Here is a 20544-nt window from a genome sequence, read left to right on the forward strand (position 1 = left end):
CTATCAAAATTTTATGTCTTAATTATTTTTTAAACAATACTTTTTTTTAAATCTTATAAGAAGTGAATAGTTTACACTTAAAGGCCACCAAAATTAATGGAAAAAAATTATTTTATATTAACTATACTGAAAATCGTATTTTTTTTTTATACATTTTTTTAAAAATTCAATATATGTATGAGCCTTTTCCAAAATCAGTTTTCAATTATGTTTTTGGTATTTATGAATAAATCTAAGAAATTTGTGTTTATAGAAACCTAACTAAAAATCATGTATACGTAATTTTTTCTCTATCGGTTAACAAGTTAACTTACTTTCGAATATTTTTGTTCTAATTAGGTCCATCGAAACATATTATTTTTTTATTTAATTACTTACTTATTTCATTATTGCTTTCTTCTTTTTTTTCACAATAAAGTTTCATTTTGAATTTTCCAATCACCTCGTTTGTCTCTTATACAAAAATTTTATGTCAGGTTTTTTAAACATCTTCTAAAAGAACGAAAAATGTCACTATATCTCCATATTGATTATGTCAGTAAATAATGTGGCAATAAAGTTAAGATAAGTTGAAGTTCAATGAAAATAAATAATGATATAATGGCATAGATAATGAAAATTTTTCTGTCTTAAATTTCGAGCACGAAAAATATGTCAAAACTATACGCATAAAATTTCATTTTATTAATTGCACAAGATCAGTTTGAGAACACTTCATAAACTTGAAAAAATTGTGACAAAAAAAACAAATTTTTTTAAAAAATATTTTAGAATTTTGTATAATAGATAATATTTTCTATTGCTTTTTAAAATAAAATAATGAAGTAGACTAAAAGAGTGTAATTATATTTAGTATTTTTTAATAATATGTTTAAAATAATTAAATAATTAAAAAAAAATTAAAACAAGTTGACAAGTTTAAATGTTTAAAGGGACCTTTAAACATTTAAACTTTTTAAAACAATTTACAGTAGCTTTCAGTAAATCCTTCTGAGACTCTGCGTGTTGGATAATATTTGATAAAATTTTATAACTTAAAAAATAATATTTTAAAATTTTTCTCTGTTTGCATGCCTTAATAAAGAGATTGTCATTATAAAAACATAATTGAATTTATCCCAGTTAGTTGACTTTTTAATTACAATAAAATATTACAACAAAAATAGAAATTCGATTCAAAAAGTTTTCTGGAAAGTTTTATGGCATATAAATATCTTATTATTTAAGTTAAACTGTTTTTGTTTCATAATCATAATGTGAAAATTACACGCGGGGAGAAAAATTCTCCTAAAATTACCGTACTGTACAGTAATAGCATTTCTAATAATAATAATAAAACATTATTTTGGTAATAAAACTAAAATATATGGTATTCCATTCATTTAGTAATTTTTCGTTCACATGGTAACTGTTTACCAAAAACTCTGGATTTCAAAATTATAGTTCTTATAACCAAATGTTTTATAGAAAATACAAAGCTGGAAAGTAAATAGAACCAAATAAATGGTTTTTATGCCATCGTCTAAGAAATAGTGATTAAACTATCAAAATTTGCCCCTTTTACTGAGTAAGTCTCAGATTAAAACACTGTATTTTATGGTTAATTTAACCAAAATCTTTACTGACGCTCTTCGGTAAAAATTACCAAGTTTTTTGGTGTTCCAATAAACACAGTAAATTTAACCATATTCTGATAGTTCTGTCCATACATTTTTATTCTCAGTACACTATAAAAATATTTACAATGTGCCAAAAAATGCTAAAAATTAAAATTTGTAATTTTTTTATTTAATAATTAAAAATATCTGAAAAAGTAAAGTTTAAAGCAAAAGTAACAATTGTATTTTAAAGAGCCGTGGTGGCCCAGGGAATAGAGCGTTCATCTTTCAATGAGGTGAACCGGGTTCGAATTCCATCGATGACACGAATCCGTATCCGGCTTGCACCGATCATAGTGCTGACGTGAAATATCCTCAGTGGTTGACAGATCACGGGTTAGAGTCCCTTTGCCGTGAGGCTAATCGTGGTCCTCCTCTCCATATAATGCAAATGTGGGTTAGTTCCATCAAAACGTCTTCCACGAAGGCAAAATTTCTCCCAATACTTGATCCAGGAGTTTCCTTGCCTTCTGGAATGGGTTCAAAATTACAAGGCTGCGGAGTTGAACATTAGTAGTCGTAAAACCAAAATATTAGGCCGGCTGAGCAATGACGGTTATGAAATAAAAAATGGTATTTTAAAGGATTTATTTGCATTTATTAGTTTACCTTCTTCTAAGTTACATATTTTTAAATAAAAGCCGCGTTATCTACTAGTATTTTAAGCTCGGGTCAAATGAGGGTATTCTAGAGAAAATGACACTGTCATTAATTTTTTTAAGAAACTGAAACTAAATCCTAATCTTAATTAAAAAATGAGTTATTGATTTACGTGCAGTTAGTAACAAATTGTAATGAGGCGCGTCCTTTAAAATTTATCTGTGAAGGACTTCCAATAAAAAAAATAATAACAAATAGGTATGAATAAATAAAAACACAGACCGTGTCACAGTTCGACAACTTACGTAGTGTTATGCTGCGAAAAAGATAACAAGACTAAATCAAACAGCGGATAATCTGACTAATGGCTTTGTTCGAGTAAGCGGGAACTATCGCTTTCGCAATATTAGCTCTTTTTCATAAAGGCACCGTTTTATCGGTATTCGAAACTCTTTTGGATAAGAAGTCTATCTTAAGAACTCTTAAATTTCGGGGGTGATTTGAAAATCTGAGCAAATATGAAACAGTTTATCAGATAAGAATCGATTTTTCTGGTAGCCGAAAAAGCCGCTTGTTTTGATGGCGTTAAGAACCATGAGAAAAACAACGGTTTTTTTCCCTTCAATTGTCAATAATAAAAACTGATGTGCTTAGAAATATCAATTAATCAATTTTCAAATGTAATTTTTAATTATTTAGGCTTAGAAATTTAGAATTATTAGATTTTTGATTTTGAAGAGCAAACTTGTGAAAGAATTTTTATCAATTTATCTCTGAGGTAGAAGGTTGACAATGAACAGCAACCATTTATCGACTAGTACGCCATAACAATACACTTGAATGAAGTTAATATCAGTTTTTAATCAAAATCGAGTTAAAATTTTGTGCAAGATAGGAAATATTTGCTTTTGAAATACAAAATATTTATCAGCTAGGATTATATAAAAAGACATCCGCAACTCCAAATAAGTTCAATTCAAGAGCAAGGACACTAGGTGGGATTAAAACTTCTCATACTTTCTGTTTCTTTAAACTATTAGTGCCCATCGTCCTTTTTTTAAGAATGGTTCTAAAAATGCGATATAAATAAATAAATATAATATTTTTCGATATAAATTTAAAATAAATTACTTTTAGGTAGTTATTTCTGCTGTCAGATACTTATTCCTTCAGATCAATAGCAATATTCCTTCAGTGTGATAGTCACTGAAAAAGGGGAGCATATTAGGTTGATAATGAAGAATTTTTTTTTGTCAAACCTTTCTCAAAAATTCTTTTTTAACATCCAGAAGAAAGCTTAAAAGTTTGTTTCTTATTAATTGCTTTGCTTTCAGCGAATATTTTGGCAAATACAATTTTAAGAACATTTTTCGTAGTATAGCATATAACTTTAGATTTTTTTAAAAAAATTATTGCTTTTGAATTGCGTCTCTTAATTTGACGAATTTTCCGCTTCAAACAAAAGGTTTCCTCGGACAGTTTTTTGGTAATTATGCAGCCGATTTCATATATTTATTTATAAAATGTTACTGAAAAATATCCTCTTGGGCAGTAACGGGTCAAAAACTGTTCCTCAAACTCTCTGTTTCACATAAGTCTTTCTAAATATCTAATGTTCCTTTAACATATACAAAATTTATAAATTGAATTATTCACTGAATTAAGCCTAAATATTTTGATTCCTTGTAGAAGCATCCCATAAATTTCTCTCAGAAAAAGATAATTGCTGTATCATGGTTTAGTGCATTATCATTGGACAGAAAAATCACATGGAAGGACCTCAATATACATTTATCTGGATAAGATAAAATTAATAAAGGTAATAACGGTATTTACCGTTATATTATTTTTTCTTATCCTTCATTTAATGGTTATTACCAAAAATATTTATCACCCATTTTTAATATTACTCTCTATTTTTATGGATAGTGCATTTGATTTTGATTATTGTTCAAAATTAAAAGCCTAAATTTAAAAAAAAAGAAAAAATTATAATAATTTTTTTCATTATGTTCAGGTGCTGCTGCCGGCCGTACTTCAACAACTGGTTTGCTGCAGGCTGTGCACCTCTATTTTAATTGAATAATTTTTAATTTTGATGTACATTCTAACTATCTGTTTATCTCCACAAGATTGCGAAGCAAGCAGGTACAGAATTCTTTATATATTTTTCTATCGAGTAAATTTTGTGAAAATAAATTTAGCTGGCATTGTAATAACGATTTTCGAACGAACGAATTTTCTAACGAAAGTTTCTACTACCAGAGAGACAATTTTAACATGTTTAAAAGAAGAATTTTTTGACTCTCCCCTCCTAGTCTAAATAGTATGTTTTTGTTTCTGATATGACTTAATTCACTGCCGCATGTAAATTTACCCAGTAGAACACGTTTCACTTTGTAGTCACTTATTACACAGTGCAACAAGCTATATACGCACATTGATAAGTTCTAATTGTTTGTTATGAAAACATCTAGTTTATTTATAATGGAAACTGTAGATGTTTAGTGCATAAACAACGCAACTGAAAAATGTTTACTTTTGTCAAACAATACATCTTAAGCGATGTATGTTGCTTATTAATGTCTCGAAAATGTGAAGGTAAATTAACACGGCAAACAATTAACGATAGAGACGTGAACAGTAATGCATTTAAAAATGTCATCAGAGATATCTTTCAAATGCTAATATGTCTTGACAAAAATAGTATCATTTAGCTTAGATTTAACCCGTTCTAAATTTATAATTTTTGAAATGAAAAAAAAAAAAATAACATGCTATTATTATTTATTTATTACGTTTTCTGGTTTGTTAGCTCCAAAAATAATAAATACTTCATTTATTTTTTTGTATATAATTTTCATTTTATTCTATTATTGTAAATTTCTTTGAAAAATCCACTTTAAATTAAATATTTTTTTTTCATTAACCACTAATAAGCAAGCAATTCACAACAATAAAATTTTTCCATCTCATTCAGCAATTAATAGTGAAACAATTTCGAAATAGTTTTTCTAAAAGAGTTCGCTCACCTCTGACGCCTCGTACCGAAACTATCAACATAAATAAAAATCTCCAACTCTAACATCAATAGTTCATAGCAATAGTTCAAAACATCAACAGATTACAATCTCAACTGCTTCAACTACAATACCAAACTTGAAATCTGAACCTAGTACCTAATGTTGACAATAGATTCACAGCCATCTTTTCTATAGCCTTGAAATTCAAACCTGTTACCTCATGTGGACAATACATACACAGCCATCTTTACTATAGCAAGTTGCTTAGAATTATTTTCACTTTCTTTTCAGTTAAACAAGCAAGGTGCTTGCTTTACAATATCAGTCACCCCAGAGACTCTGTATACAAACTGCTATCATTTTCTAATTTTACTGTAATTTCACGATGAATGGGATATGGGTCTTCTGCGCGGCCCAGGTGCCCAGCTTTTGTTAAATAAAGTAAGTAAGTAAGTAAAAGAGTTCGTTTATATCCAAATAAGCTTAAAAACCACCAAGATAAATGGTAGTAATCAGAAAAGCTGCGTATTAAGAAAGGTGAATCTTAACAGTTTAGTTGAATTTAACGTATTGATTTCTTCGTATTTTTGAGATTTTTTATACTAGTTAAATTCAGATTGGCTCATTATGAATGAGATTATTTCAAGGCCTAGTTTAATACAAAAAATACTCATTTTTCTGTGTATTTCGCCTTACTGATAGAGCTCAAACCGAATCCTAAAACCGTTGGATTTTTAGAAAAATTTGTAAAATATTTTTGTTTGGTAAAAAAAAAAATAAAAAAAAGTGCTCCCCTAAATCCCAGTTATCGGAACTAAAAGTTCCACGGAGATTAACATTTCACAATTTTGAGATCGTGATGATGACAACATGGGTATAGGGCAAAATTAGGAATTTTATTTTCAGACTAGTGGCCAGTTCATTTTCAACAGTAACCACGCTAAAAAAAATTGAAAATTTTACACGATGAAAGTAATTAATTATAAGATTCTTCCTTCAAAGCATTTTTCAGAACATGGAAAATAGTACAAGGTTCATTTCTAAAATGTAGAAAAGTTTTAAAAAACAAAACGTGAATAATTTTCAGAATAATATAAATTTTCGTAACAATTCCTTATGAAAATTAAAAACGAATTAAATAAAAAAAAATAATAAACTGCAAATGGGGTGAATTTTAGGCGTAAAAAGTGGAGACTGGCGGAAAATTTTTTTAGTCGCCTTTTGGTCGGTGGAGACCGCTAATCTTGCCTTTTAATTGTGCACCGACCACCTTTCTTACACCAAACATATGTTTCTGTTCTTTTACTTCATTAGTAAGGCCCGGATTTTGATGACATTTGCATTTTTTTTTGCATGCTTTGTCCCTTAGAGCATTTTTTTAGATTTATAGGGCATTTTTGCTTAAATTTTGGGGCGTATTTTGCATTTTAAAGCATTTCTTAAGTTTTTTGTTAATTTTTTCCAATTTTTATTATTTTTTGGGGCATTTTTATTACATGAAATGCAAGATTTGTCTTATAATTTTACACGTCATATTGTAACTCTCAATACCATCTGCATGCCATTATATTTTTCCATTATGTTATTGATTGATATAAAATCTTTAGAAGTAATTCTTTGTTACAGCTTTCCTGTTTTTTGTTATTTTAGGATATAAAACATATTTTTCAAACTTTAATGAAAGTGGAACAAGTATTGCATTGCTTTATATTTTTTGAAATGACTCGTAATAATTTTAAAGAGTAAAACATTGCTTTAGTTCAATATATTTACTGTATTTAAGTCATGTCATAAGGCATTTTTAGCGCAATTTTCGCATTTTTTGCACTTTTTAAGGGCATTAGTTAAGATTTTTTAGGTCATCAAAATCCGGGCTCTATTCATTAGTATAAATAATCGAGCATATAAGTGTATGGTATACGAAAGTGTATGAATCAAATAGAAACTATTAATGATAATAATAATTTCAAAAAAATACAAGTGGCGAAGCGTAAATGCTGGATATTTATGTCTAAATTGTCTCTTTTAATGCTAAATTCAGTTTCATTTTCACCTTAAACAAAAAAATTTCGACTTTCATTTTCTTACAAAGATGCTGATAAAAAAACTGACTCTTGCAGAAAACACATATATCTTTTTAAAACCATATAGACACATATTGATATCTAAATAGACACTACTTAACAAATATATTAATACATATAATTTTTTTCATTGTAATTTAAACAGTTTTTAAAATTTTTAATAACATAGAGATTCGTAAACAATTCAAAAAAATAATGAAAAAGTGATGAAATATAAACAAATTTTTACATTAAGTAATCGCAATAATAACTTCTGAACAATGTTTATCTTTCTCGGAAAAGGATAATAAAACAAAAGGATATTCACATCATCTTCGTTGTTTTAATCTTTTCAAATACGCTGCCTCATTCATGCTTTCAGTAAATTTTTTTTCTTTCTCTTTTACCATACGTAAAGAAAAAGTAACTTTTCTACGCAATTTATGATAGAAAAAACGGTCAATGTTGCACAATTATTCGTTCATTACATTTCTTATTTGTTAAATTAAGAAACAAAATGCTAAAGAATAAAATATTTTCAATCAAAAAATTTTTCTAAATTGAAAGGAAATATTTGCTTTTAACTTTGTACTTACGATACACTTTGTTTTACTGTGCAAAAGCCGTAATTGAGATTACGAATGATTGTAGACAAATGTACAAGGAGATAAAAAAAATTAAATATTTGTTCAGGAGTTATTTATAATATTTCAAAACTTGACATTAAAAGTATCACACGGATCGCTCTGCAGGCCACATGAATGCAACTACAGTTGAAATTTGATTTGACATTCAAATTTTTTAGAAAGTAACAGCAGTTTTAAGTGCTTTTTCAAATTTAAAATTTTTAATGTGACAAATTTAAGTGCTGTTTTTTCTCAGTATTGTTGTTTTAAATATCGATTATTTATCCATTGTTGTAAAAAAAATGTTTCTTCCTCACGAGAACTTTATTTTATATGGTAGCATTCGATTAAATGTCAATCAAAAGTAGTAAAAAATGAGAAACTGCGTGTTGCTAGATATAAATCCTAACATTTACATCGAAATTTTCAACAAAAAAAATTTTTTTTATTAGTCCCGACAACGAGTAAAATTATTTCCTACTTTTTTTTGAGCCACACTGTATTTCGTAGGTTAATTTGTTTTTCCAAGAACAAACTTTTTTTTTCATCCATTGTCCATTTCGTTATGATTAACATATTGACTAAAGGTTTTTACACAAAGGCACAATGATAGTAAATTTTCAAAAGAAAATGTCATGTTTTTGTAGAAATATTAATGTTTAAGGAAGGGGGGGGATGAATGAGAAGCAATTTCAGGGATTGGTGAGGGGAGCTAGCAGGGCGTGTGGCCAGCCTTCAGCTGTTAAAAATTTTCATACAAACTGTCATTACAGAAATTTCATTTCAAACTTTCTTTTTCTAAAGCAATCAATAAGAACCAGTATTATTTTGTCAGTAAAATGTAATTCTGGTTCTACTGCAAATTTTTTTTAACGCGGACCGATGAGCATGCTTAAATTTTAAAAAAATTACAATAGCTAATTTTTAATTAACAGCCGAGATCAATGAATAGAATAGCCTACTTTATACACACACTAATCCACTTTTCATCTATTTCAGAAATGAAACAGCAGCATAGTGATTTTGAAGCAAATAGTCTTCATACTATTTAGAGAAGCACATTGCTTACTAAATTAGATTTTTGAGCACATAACTTAACATTTTTATATCATACTTAACAGATCTCGGATGGAAAAAAATGCCTTCAACGAAATACGACAAAGAATTAATTTTTTTTTTAAAGCAAGCTTTGATTGTATTCAGATAAATATTCATTTTAAATAATTAGATAAAAGAAATATATTGAAACTAAACTAAATTCCCATTAATATATAAATCACCAACGCAGAGTTAATTCTAGAAGGGTTTTGCGGTACTCGCAGTCTTGATAGTCTTTTTTCGTTCATTTGCTAATGGTTTTTCAAATTACGATATCTTTATGATGATTTTACAATACGCAAATTTTTAATTTCAAATATCACGTTTTGAACTGCGACGTTTCTATTGTAAACATCATTTTTCGATCGTTTTCAAAATTTTTTTTATGTGGTTTCTCAGGTTTGATAGTTTTAATTGCATACGACGTTATAATTGCAACTGTTAACGACTTATTCAAAAATAACTTTTCGATGAGCCCGATTCCAGAGTAATTTTACGTTTTATGATTATTTTCTTCGGCCACCTTCTACTTGTTCGGTCTAACTTCGATATTTAAAACACAATATTATGGCAACACACAAAATTCGAATTTTAAAGTATTAATCTTTTACTTGCTCTATTTGAGCAGACTCTATAGCAAATCTTCGTCATTTAAAGATTTTTCGTCGACCTTTTCCACATGTTATTTCTATTATTATTAATCGTTAGAATAATTCCCGAGGAATCTCATTTTGAAAAGTCGTATTTTTAAAATTCGCACAAATTTTGCATTAAATAATTTTTAGATAATGTTTTAAATAAATGTGAAATTTTTTTTTTCAAATCGTTTAAAAAGCTTGCGAAATATTGTGAAATACGCAAATAAATTAGCATTATGCATCGTTCTCCTGACCAGGTCTAAATCCGTTGGGGGAAAAAAAGGCATATTAAGTAAGAGAAAGTATGTTTTTGTGTCTTCTTTCGCAACTTAAAATATTGTCTGCAATAATTAATTGGTATCACTCTTGAGTCTTAGAATAAATGAGAAGAACCGATCATATTAGTACAAAGGTTATTCAGGGTAGTCCGTTTATTTTTTTGCGTAACGTATAGTATTTACAATTCTCCCAATAGGTAGAAAAGCAAACAATTAATAAGAGTTAGAGCCTGCAACAAGTAAAAGCAACAATATAATTTGATACGACAGAAAATGATTATTAAAAAAGAAAATTAGATTAATAAGAAAAAGATTTTTGTTCGTATGTATTTAGTTAGGTTATAATTTTACTTACATTATCATTTGGAGCGTACCTTTTGCCCTTGTTGGAAAATTACGTACCTCCAAGGGATGCGCTATAACTTCTTTTTTGCGTTCCTTTCACAATTATGGTGGCGTATTTGCGGAGTTATAATGCTTCAGCGGAATCACTGGACAAGTGCATTTCGATACCTTAGTAACAACTTCTTGACGCACCCAAGTATACACGCTAATCGACGTTTTAGAGTAGGAACTAATATATTATTGTCATTAATTGGGTACTTGTGCCAAGTGATTAAATGATACCCACAATTGTCGTTACATCCAATTAACTTTATCTAAATCACACGGTTATTAGGTATATTCTGCATTTTAACTTTGTTTCAACGTGCCAATGAAATATTTTCTGGAGTCCATTGTACTATTTGTTATAATTCCCTTCAAAAACTATCTTTTAAACACTACTTTAATATTTAATGATCGAAATATATTTTGCAATATTTGCTGTATAGACCAAAAACTGTCAGTGAAAAATTTTTTTAATGAAAAATTAGATGCCAAAATATTATAATTATATACTCCTCCCTCTTAAACATTCCAAAGTCAAATAAATGTAATACTCAATTTTAATTTAAAATCAAACTATTCGAGTGTTCTATTTCAAGGAATAACTTTTCTGACTTCTTGTACACTCTACTTATAAATGCATGGCTAAAGTAGCGGAGGATTTGGTTAGCTAAGTAAATTTTCCTTAATTTTTATCAATGCCATTCCTAATATGTCCAACCACTCAAAAAATTCACTCTAATCCTATAAGTTGAGAAAATTGTGCATATTTTGTGTTTTTAAAGATAAATTATTGGGATAACTCGTTATCAATTCAAAGTGCCTCTTAAGAAAGTTTAAATATTTTTAAAAGTTCGCTTATGCATTGCTCTTTGTATAGTATTTTGGCGACAGATTTTATGTTTAGTTTTCAAATGCGCTCTATTTACACGTGGTATTAATGTTGAGTAATAAAGACAATATTCACATTTTTTATTAGAATCTGAGTAAGTGAAATTAAGCTTTGAGCTTATGTTTATTTCAATTTCTGTTACTTCAAAACTGCAAAAGATAGTTCTTATGAAAAAACAAACAAACGAAAAAAAAAATTTATTTGTAATATTACTATACCATCTTATATTTGTAAAAACATTCATTACTTTTAGCTTTGATGAATTTAAATCAATTAAAACATAAATATTTTCTGAAATGCTGAAGTGGACATTTACCTATCTCCCCACCCTAACGACGACATAATATTAAGTAAACATATGCAAGGAATAAATAAATTCCGAGCGAGCAAGTGTGCATACGAAATTTGTCTCCTAACTCATACAAACACCAGCCACCATCTCCCTTCCCCCAAACAGTGATGTCATTTTTCAACCAATAGCGTGATCCTGCCCAAATGAGAATTAATCGCTCGTGCAGGGCTTCAAGTGGCAAAACATGGTTTTGGAGCAACAAAAAAGCAATTTTGGAGCAGCAAAACAAAGATTTGGAGCATAGTTAATAAATAGAATTAAAACAAGAATTTTTAATTTTGTTCATTAATAACATATCTTATTTTTTACACAAATTAAGTTTCTTTTTGGTACCTTCCAATGCTGTTAAATATTCTGCTATCCTCGACTTAGCCTCAGATAAGAGGATCTGTCCGCTTTCTATAATCAATATGTCTATTATTTTATCCATCTTTAAATATTTTGTTCAGCTGCAGCTAAGAGATCCTGAGAAGCCTTCAATTTTTTTTACAAATCAATTTCAGCAACTTTCAATCTGCTTTCTTCAGTCTCAGTGTTCTTCGCTTTCTTTTTTCTCCACCTCTAATCGAGCAGAATAATTTTTAAATGCTACACGAACCACTTTAATCATATCTTTGTCAACTTTAAATAAATTTTTTGAGCATGCCAAGTAAAAAGACCTGGCACCTAAATACATAATTTTTTTTTTCTGAAGATAAGGATGTCATCGCCTTTGTGGTATCTATTCCAACATCTATTAAATTTTAATTTTGCCAAATTTCTGCGTTTTCTACATCCAATGATTTTAAGTCCTTTCCTGACAAACATGAAAAGCAGAACTCTTCAAAAAACGCCCTAACAATGCGTTAACTAGGAACACCATTTCATCACACAGCAAGTGAATCAATGGTGTTTCAGTTTTTAAAAGACCTAAAAATTTATTTAATATTGCCGAAATATTTCTTTAAAAAAAAGAGCTTTTGTCAAAAGAAATTTAAATAAATTCAATACTGAATGGCTCATACTATTTTTTAAATTAATAATTGCTTTATTTAATTCTGTAAAAGGTAATTCAAAACTGTAATTAATTTTAACTATTATTTAAGGTTATCGAGTGTAATTTTCTTAAAGTTTAAATAAAAGTTATTTGTAATAGTACATTCAACAAAACATTAACAAGATTAATATTGATCATACCCAATTTATAAAAATATGTAAATTAGTGAATGGCCCCTAATAATTTCTTATTGAATTTTAATTCAAATTGGTTACTTACAAAGTATTTCATGAAAGAAATGATTAAAAAAAATTTAATAATTTTTAAATGCAAATACAATGAGTATTGAAGCTNTTTTACATCAATTGTTTTAAATCAAGTCTTTATGAGATGAATTAAAGTATTTTTGAATGACAAATCTGAAAAACAGGAGATTTATTTGCTGCTTTAAAAATTCTGAAAGCCCCTCTCTTCATACTTATTTAAAATCTTGCCTCTAAATATTATTAAGTTATTTCCTAAAACAAAATAAGAGCACCGAAAATTTTGAAGGTAATAATACAATAATAAAATACAAGTAAAAAAAAGTAATATAATTGTTTAAAAACAATATGTAATTAGTGGACGGTCCCTCAGATAAAAAATTTACTTTATGAAACTCAATCAATTCTTATCTTTATTATATGAAATGAATAAAAGGGATATGGAAAGTTTGAAGCTTTGTGATTCTTACTGTTCTGAGGTAGGATCAACATGAAAATATGTACTTAGTGGATGGTCCCCTAGTTAATTCAAAGATCATGGTACTAATCTATAAATAGAATAGCGCAAGAAGGCCATTAGCTTGCCATCGACGAAGATGATGGCACTTTAATAACGATGAAATCAACAAGAGAAATTTTTTTTTCTTATGCTATTGAAATTTGGCAATGTTTAGTTGGTCCCCGAAAATTTTTTGGCGCACACTCGGCGCAAATGTAACATAACACCGTACACTGCCCCATACGGAACAGGATACACCTTAAAAATTAAGTAAATAAAGCTTAATTCCTTTGTTTCTGAACCCTTTCAGAGGATGATTCTACTTCACAACACTTTTATTCCAGCTAGCAGTAAGAGTTGGTGGATTTATTTTGACAAAGCAAATAAAATTAATTCTTCTCAGAAATGAAACCAATTTCTTTTTGTCCGGATCAAACAGCATATTATGAGTCATATTTTATTAATTTGTTATTATAAGAGGGAAAAAACATTCAAGATTTTATTCTGTTACCAGCAGATAGTTAAGAAAACCAAGTCACTTCGCAACATTACATTAAGTGACTGTTTAATCCTATGCACATTAAAATATAAGATTTTAATATTTTTTTTTATATAAAAAAAGAATATAACACCAAATTACTAAAAATCTGAGTTAGTTTTTTCTGAAAAGAAAAAAAAAAAAATCCAATTTTGTTTGATTTTTGTTCAAATACACTGCAAAAAGTTTGATTTATGACTAAAGAACATTAAAAATTCTTAATCAAAATTAACTTAATATTAAAACTATATTAAGCTCTAAGTACCTAAAATTTTTTTTCATTATAATACATAGCTTTGTAACCATACATAGTAACTATTTTGAAACAGAAAATTTAAAGAATACTTTACGTATTAAAACAAAGTTTCAATTACCAAACCACAATTTTAATTTAAAACTGTAATTTCTTTTTTTTCTCTTCTCATTTTTAAAATGACAAAATAAATGTATCAGATTGTGTTTATAAATGTTATCATTCATCAAATATTCATTTTTAATCCTATATCAAAATAAATAAGTTTAGCTTAATTTTTTTTAAAATAGAAAATCTGATAATGTCAAAGATACTGTAAACATATTATGATGAAAGAAATACTTAAATGTTTACTTTAACCTGTACTTTCAATCTCAAGAATCAAAAGATTTTTAAAAATGTAATTTCAAATGTGTTTCAATTGAATTAAATCAACAAACCCTGCTAAAAATACATATATCCTTTCCTAAGCTAATTTGTATAAATTAAAGACATAAAAAGATAGGACACAATTTTATTTCAAACAACTGTACAAAGATGTTATTCCCTTTAAAACTGGATCATTTGTCCCTATAAAAGAAATGAAGTATATTAGATTAGAAAAGAAAAAATAAACCTTAGAAACAAGAGTTAAAAATTAATAATTTTGTCTTAATGTTTTTACCCAAAGCAAATATATAATTTACTTTGGCTTGGAAAATTAAAATTATTATCCTTTCCTTTTAAAGCAAGTTGAAACAATTCAACTTGTTATTAAAAAGAAAGGGGGGGGGGACAGAGAGCATAAATATTTTTTTAGAATGTCTGACATTTAGAAAACTTCAAATTAACAATAAGAGGACATGCTCAATCAGAAGAGAAAAATAAAAAATTTCCAGAACTCCCAAGATATATCAAGCAAATTGATAAAAATTCACACCCTATTTTATCTAAGGATGTAAAAAATAGTGATTTGTCCAAATATTCGGTGGCCGAAACGCAACATTGAGAAATATTATTTCTTTACATAAATAAGTATAGTCATTGTTAAGAATTAATCAAAAGTTAGGTTAAAAGAGAATGTCTATTAGAAACGCTTTTAAAATATGCAGCGATATCATAAAAACATACAAAAGCAAAACAGAAAAAATTTGTCACAGATCTTAATTACTGAAAGAAAATTTAAAGCTATACATCTTGTTACATATAACCGTACTTAAAGTCTAATAAAAACATTTTTATAAACAAAGTTTTCTGAAAAAGAAAAAGCTTATTTGAGAAGAAACGCTATTAATTTCAAATAAAAAAATTTAATGCTCAAAGTCTCAATTTAACTTTTTCACACTGCTATATTTTAAGAAAAAGTAACCATAAAAGATTTAAATAAATAATAAATTTGTCCAAATAACACATTACCAAATATTTCGTCAACCGAACATTCGTTACATCCCTAACTTCATATATACCACGTAATTTTTCATTAGAAAACTTTTGATTTTCTTATGTCAAATATTAGATTTTTCAAGCAAAAACACAATAGAATGGGAACATGGAAAAGTTTCACTAAAAAGTTAAATTTCATAAAATAATCGTAATAGAGGTTAGACTCATTTAACTAGAATCCCAATAACTGATTACTGTAACAGACAATTCTAACACTGGTTATTTTTAGGAATTTCCTGCACATAGTAATGCAAACCAAAAAATTACAAACTTTTTATCTTTATATATATACTTAAATTATATTTTTCTATAAATTATTTTTACATCATATTAACTCTCTTCTCAGAGGAAAAACCAGTTAAAAAATTTCTTTGGTCATACACAAGGATTATAGTAAATAAACAGTAAATTTACAAGAGTGGAAAATATTGCCACCTGATATTAAAAAATTTACGATTGAAAATTGACTTGAAAAATCCTATCTTCTCAGATTTTTTTTTTTAATCGAAAAAAGAAATGATGAAATGAACATACATATAATGTATAAGAGAAAGTAGCTCCCCGCATCAGTCTCTTATTTGGCTTTGGACAAACCTTTGTTAGTACACATATTTATATAAAGCTCTTTTCATGGGTATCCCCCCCCCCTCTATTATATGAACAGAGAGCCAGACATATTATTAATGGGAAAATAGTGTTCCTCAGACAATTAAAACTAAGGAGTTTGATGGTAAGCATTATAAGGAAGGAAACGCTAGTAAGTAAGGAGATATTTACCACCGTCTTATAAAGGATTAAATAGCAAAAAACATGTCAATCAATTGATTAATTGAAGATTAAAGAGAAAAACAGCGTAATCTTATATCCAATTTTTAAGAAAACTAGGATTACTGCAAATCTGATCAAAAATGTAGACATTTATCCTTATTTAACAAACTATTATACTTAATTCAAGAGTGATTACTCATCTAGCTTTTAAAACTGAGCCAGAAGTAGTCAATCTAAAAACTAAGGATGACAATTATAAAGGAACTTATAGAAATTGCAAAACAACAAATTATTAGATGTGAAATACAGGAAAAATTTAAATTATTTCAAATAAATAAGGCAGATTGACAGTAAACAAATTATGAATTAAATTAACTGCTTTCAAATTATTCATAAGTGTTGAGGAAATAGTGTTAAAGAATCATGCATATAGCAAAAAATGTAAAAAATATCAAGCAAAAAATAAATAAAACAAATTAAAATGTCCCATAAAGCCATACCTTTCTCTTCTTATCACCACCAATCTCAAAATGTTTGCATCTCTTGATAGGTAACTGTTTCCTGTATTTGCATTCAGAACATTCCATTCTCAAAACAATTTTCTTAGTGGTTTTAGCCTTTATAAAAGAAAATATAAATAAACATTTCATAATATTCTAGACTTTTAAATTAGTCATATTCAAGCAAAGCTTTTCACCTAGCTTGTTGTAGGCAAAGAATTACTGAGATCAAGAAATTTTCATATACCACTAGAATTAATTTTTAAGGGAAATACTGAAAAACACACAAAAAAGACTTGAAATTTAAAGTGGTAGTTTATCAATTGTGATTCTTCGTTTAATAAATTCAATTTAGTAGATTTTCATCCACCACTATTTCTAAGTAATAGGTAGGCTTATATAATTCACACTTAATAGTAGTTATGTAACACTATAACCTTTTAAAAAGCAAGGAAAAATAGTCAAATATTTGCAAAATTAGTCATTTAGTTTTTTTTAAAAAATTATTTCGGCGTGTCTGTCAACAACAAATATATAATATATTACATTAAAAACAATCATAAGTTTAAAGAAAAAAAATTTTCTTAAAAGAAAATACCAAATATTATACATGTAGAAATACTATATTTTAAAGTTTACATGCATATACATTTTAAGTTTTAGAGCATCTATTTCGATATCTACAGCAACGTTCAAAATTCAATAATAATTATTCCAAACTATCTTATTGACACAGAAAAATCATGAAAAACCTTACTCTCTACTTCATTTTAGACGAATAAGACTAAACATAACTCAGATACTCCAACAGCTAGGTTATTGATCTAGCTCTGCCTAACTAAGAAAATTAAAACTGGTAAAAATTAGTTTTCTTAAAAAAGAGAGACTGAAGTATGGTAGTCTCTTGGAATCATAGGTAATTTAAATAAATTGTACTTTAACTTTGTAATAAGAACTAACTTAGTAATAAACTTTTTTACAAATATAATTCTATTTATTTGCACCAACTGCCTATCAACAAAATAAATTTTCTTTTGATGGAAAAAAAAATTCCTACATTATAGGTTTTTTAAAATAAAAAAACTATTAGGTTCAATCTAGCCAGAAAATTGCCATTACACTGTTTAAAGTACATTTGTTTAACACAAAAAAAGTTAACTAGAATACAGACAAAAAATCAATAGTTATAGCAAAGTCTCTATATTTTTCATATTGACAACATCATTACCTTCTTTCTGAAAACTTATTAACACTCTCAATAAACCATGGTTTGATTAATTACAGTGATGTGCTGTATAACATACATTGTTATCAGTAATAATTGTGATATCTTCATATTATCAAACATTCAGTTATTGCAGATACTCTTATGCGCAGTATTGTAGGAGATTTTTCTTAAAAATCTGCATTACACTGTTTAAAGTACATTTGTTTAACACACAAAAAAATTAGTAATAACAGTGATATCTTCACATTATTAAACATTGAGCTATTGCAGATACCCTTATGTGCAGTAGCAGCAGTATATTTTGTTAAAAATCTTCATTACACTGTTGTTAATTTGCTATTACACTGTTTAAAGTACATTTGTTTAACACAAAAAAAGTTTCTGAAAACTAGAATACAGATAAAAAGCCAATAATATAGCCAAGTTTCATTACTTTTCATATTGACAATATAATTACCTTCTTTCTGAAAATAGGCTTGGTTTGTCCACCATATCCTTGTTGTTTTCTGTCATACCTTCTTTTACCTATAAAAAGTATGTTAATATTAATATCTATTGTTTTTTTAATGTTTTTATTTAAAAAAAAAAAGAATCAACCATTTTAAAGTAGATGCATAAAAAATACAATTGTTTAGCAACATACAAAAATTAAATTAAAGAACTTATCAGAAATTTATTACATTACACATACTTTGTCATCAGTCAGCAATCATCTCAATTGATTAAAACCAATTTAACTAATCTATAGCTTATACAGTGATTGTTATTTATGTTACCCAAATATTTATTAACACTTTCAATAAAACACGATTTTATTAATTACAGTGATGTGTTGTATAATACACATTGTTATCAGTAATAATCGTGATGCCTTCATATTATTAAACATTGAGCTATTGCAGATACTCTTATGCACAGTATCAGCAGCAGATTCTCTTAAAAATCTTCATACGGATACTTCTGTATTGGTACCTGTTAGCACTAGGTCAAATTTAATAAGAGAAAGGATTTTTAATCCTTCAAGCATGGTTGCTAATTCTTTGAAATCTTCATGTATTCCCCAGGTATGAGGTGGAATTACACCTGAAACACAAGTCACACAGGTGCCAGAGACAAACTCTTGCTGTGACTTTTCTATATTAAAGAAAAATAATTCTTTAAAAAAACTTTGTAAAAGAAAATCTCTTTGCAAGAACTCTTACTACGCTCTGCGACAATGTCGTCGAGTTGCTGTGATTCTGCCACAAGGGGTTGTACTCACTACTCTTTTCATTTAAGGCTTTAACAATATGATGTATTAATAGTATAATATACAATTTCTATAAACAATAAATTTATGTAAAATTGGGCAAAGAAAATCTATCAAAAAAGTTTGGCAATGAATTTTTCTAATTATGTTAAAAGGGGTTAATAAATATGCATTTTGTTTAGAGATACAGTTGCTGTAATTCCAGAAGAAAAAATATTATAGCATTCCCCATATTGTGTCAGAAATACAGAGATATTTAAAAATCTTGTCATAATCCATATCCAGGGATGTGATTGACAAAAACACAAAAAAGAGGAAGTTTATAACTGTAGCATTAAACGTGCAAAAGAAAAAATGATATGAATTCAATAGCCAATCTGATAATGATTACATTATTATCTATTCAAATAAATATAAATAAATGGTAATTATGTTCTTAAATAAAATCTTGATTAAAATAATTTTTTTTTAATAATTTAGATAACTTTGAGTAATTATGCATAAGCAGGATTTTATGTATCACATCATTTTAAAAAACATTTCCTTATTGGTTAAAGGACCTTTATGGACTTTCTCATCAGGTCTTTGTTTTTTTGATGGTCTTTTATTAACATGACTGATCTGTAGACTGCGTTTTGCAGACTTTTGATCATCAGTGTTGATAGGACAAGAAAGTTCATTTCTCACACAATTTTTAGAGGCCTTAGAAAAAGAATCGCGATGTTGGATTTCAAAATCACGTGAATAAGAATCACGATGCTTGATTTTAAAATCGCATGAAAAAGAATTGCGATGCCGGATTTTAAAATCGCGTGAAAAAGAATCGCGATGCCGGATTTTAAAATCGCGTGAATAAGGCGATATCGGATTTTAAAATTGCGATGTTGGATTTTAAGATTGCGTGAATAAGAATCGCGATGTTGGATTTTAAGAGTGCGTGAATAAGAATAGCGATGTTGGATTTTAAGAGTGCGTGAATAAGAATCGCAATGTTGGATTTTAAAATAGGGTGAATAAGAATCGCGATGTTGGATTTTATAATCACTTGAATAAGAATCGCGATGTTGGATTTTATAATCGCTTGAATAAGAATCGCGATGTTGGATTTTAAAATCGCTTGAATAAGAATAGCGATGTTTGATTTTAAAATCGCGTGAATAAGAATAGCGATGTTTGATTTTAAAATCGCGCGAAAAAGAATCGAGATGCCGGATTTTAAAATCGCGTGAATAA

General features: G+C 27.8%; 1 protein-coding gene and 1 long non-coding RNA gene across 2 annotated transcripts in view; one reads left to right on the forward strand and one right to left on the reverse strand.

Moving 5' to 3' along the window:
* Positions 1-3937: 3937 nt before the first annotated feature.
* Positions 3938-5733, forward strand: LOC139425351 (uncharacterized). Its single transcript, XR_011636561.1, has 3 exons — positions 3938-4077; positions 4276-4406; positions 5573-5733. It is a non-coding gene; the product is annotated as an uncharacterized lncRNA (long non-coding RNA).
* Positions 5734-14642: 8909 nt separating this feature from the next.
* The window catches only part of LOC107446089 (ribosomal protein L36A), a 17654-nt gene continuing 11752 nt past the window's right edge, over positions 14643-20544 (reverse strand). Inside the window, exons 3-5 of the mRNA XM_071179624.1 lie at positions 18520-18587; positions 16835-16951; positions 14643-14714 (exon numbers count right to left, since the gene is read on the reverse strand). Of these exons, the coding sequence (XP_071035725.1) occupies positions 14694-14714; positions 16835-16951; positions 18520-18587 (206 nt within the window). The 3' untranslated portion in view covers positions 14643-14693. The remainder of the gene's footprint in view (positions 14715-16834; positions 16952-18519; positions 18588-20544) is intronic.

This window comes from Parasteatoda tepidariorum, chromosome 1, assembly GCF_043381705.1.
Source record: "Parasteatoda tepidariorum isolate YZ-2023 chromosome 1, CAS_Ptep_4.0, whole genome shotgun sequence".
NCBI lineage: Eukaryota > Metazoa > Arthropoda > Arachnida > Araneae > Theridiidae > Parasteatoda > Parasteatoda tepidariorum.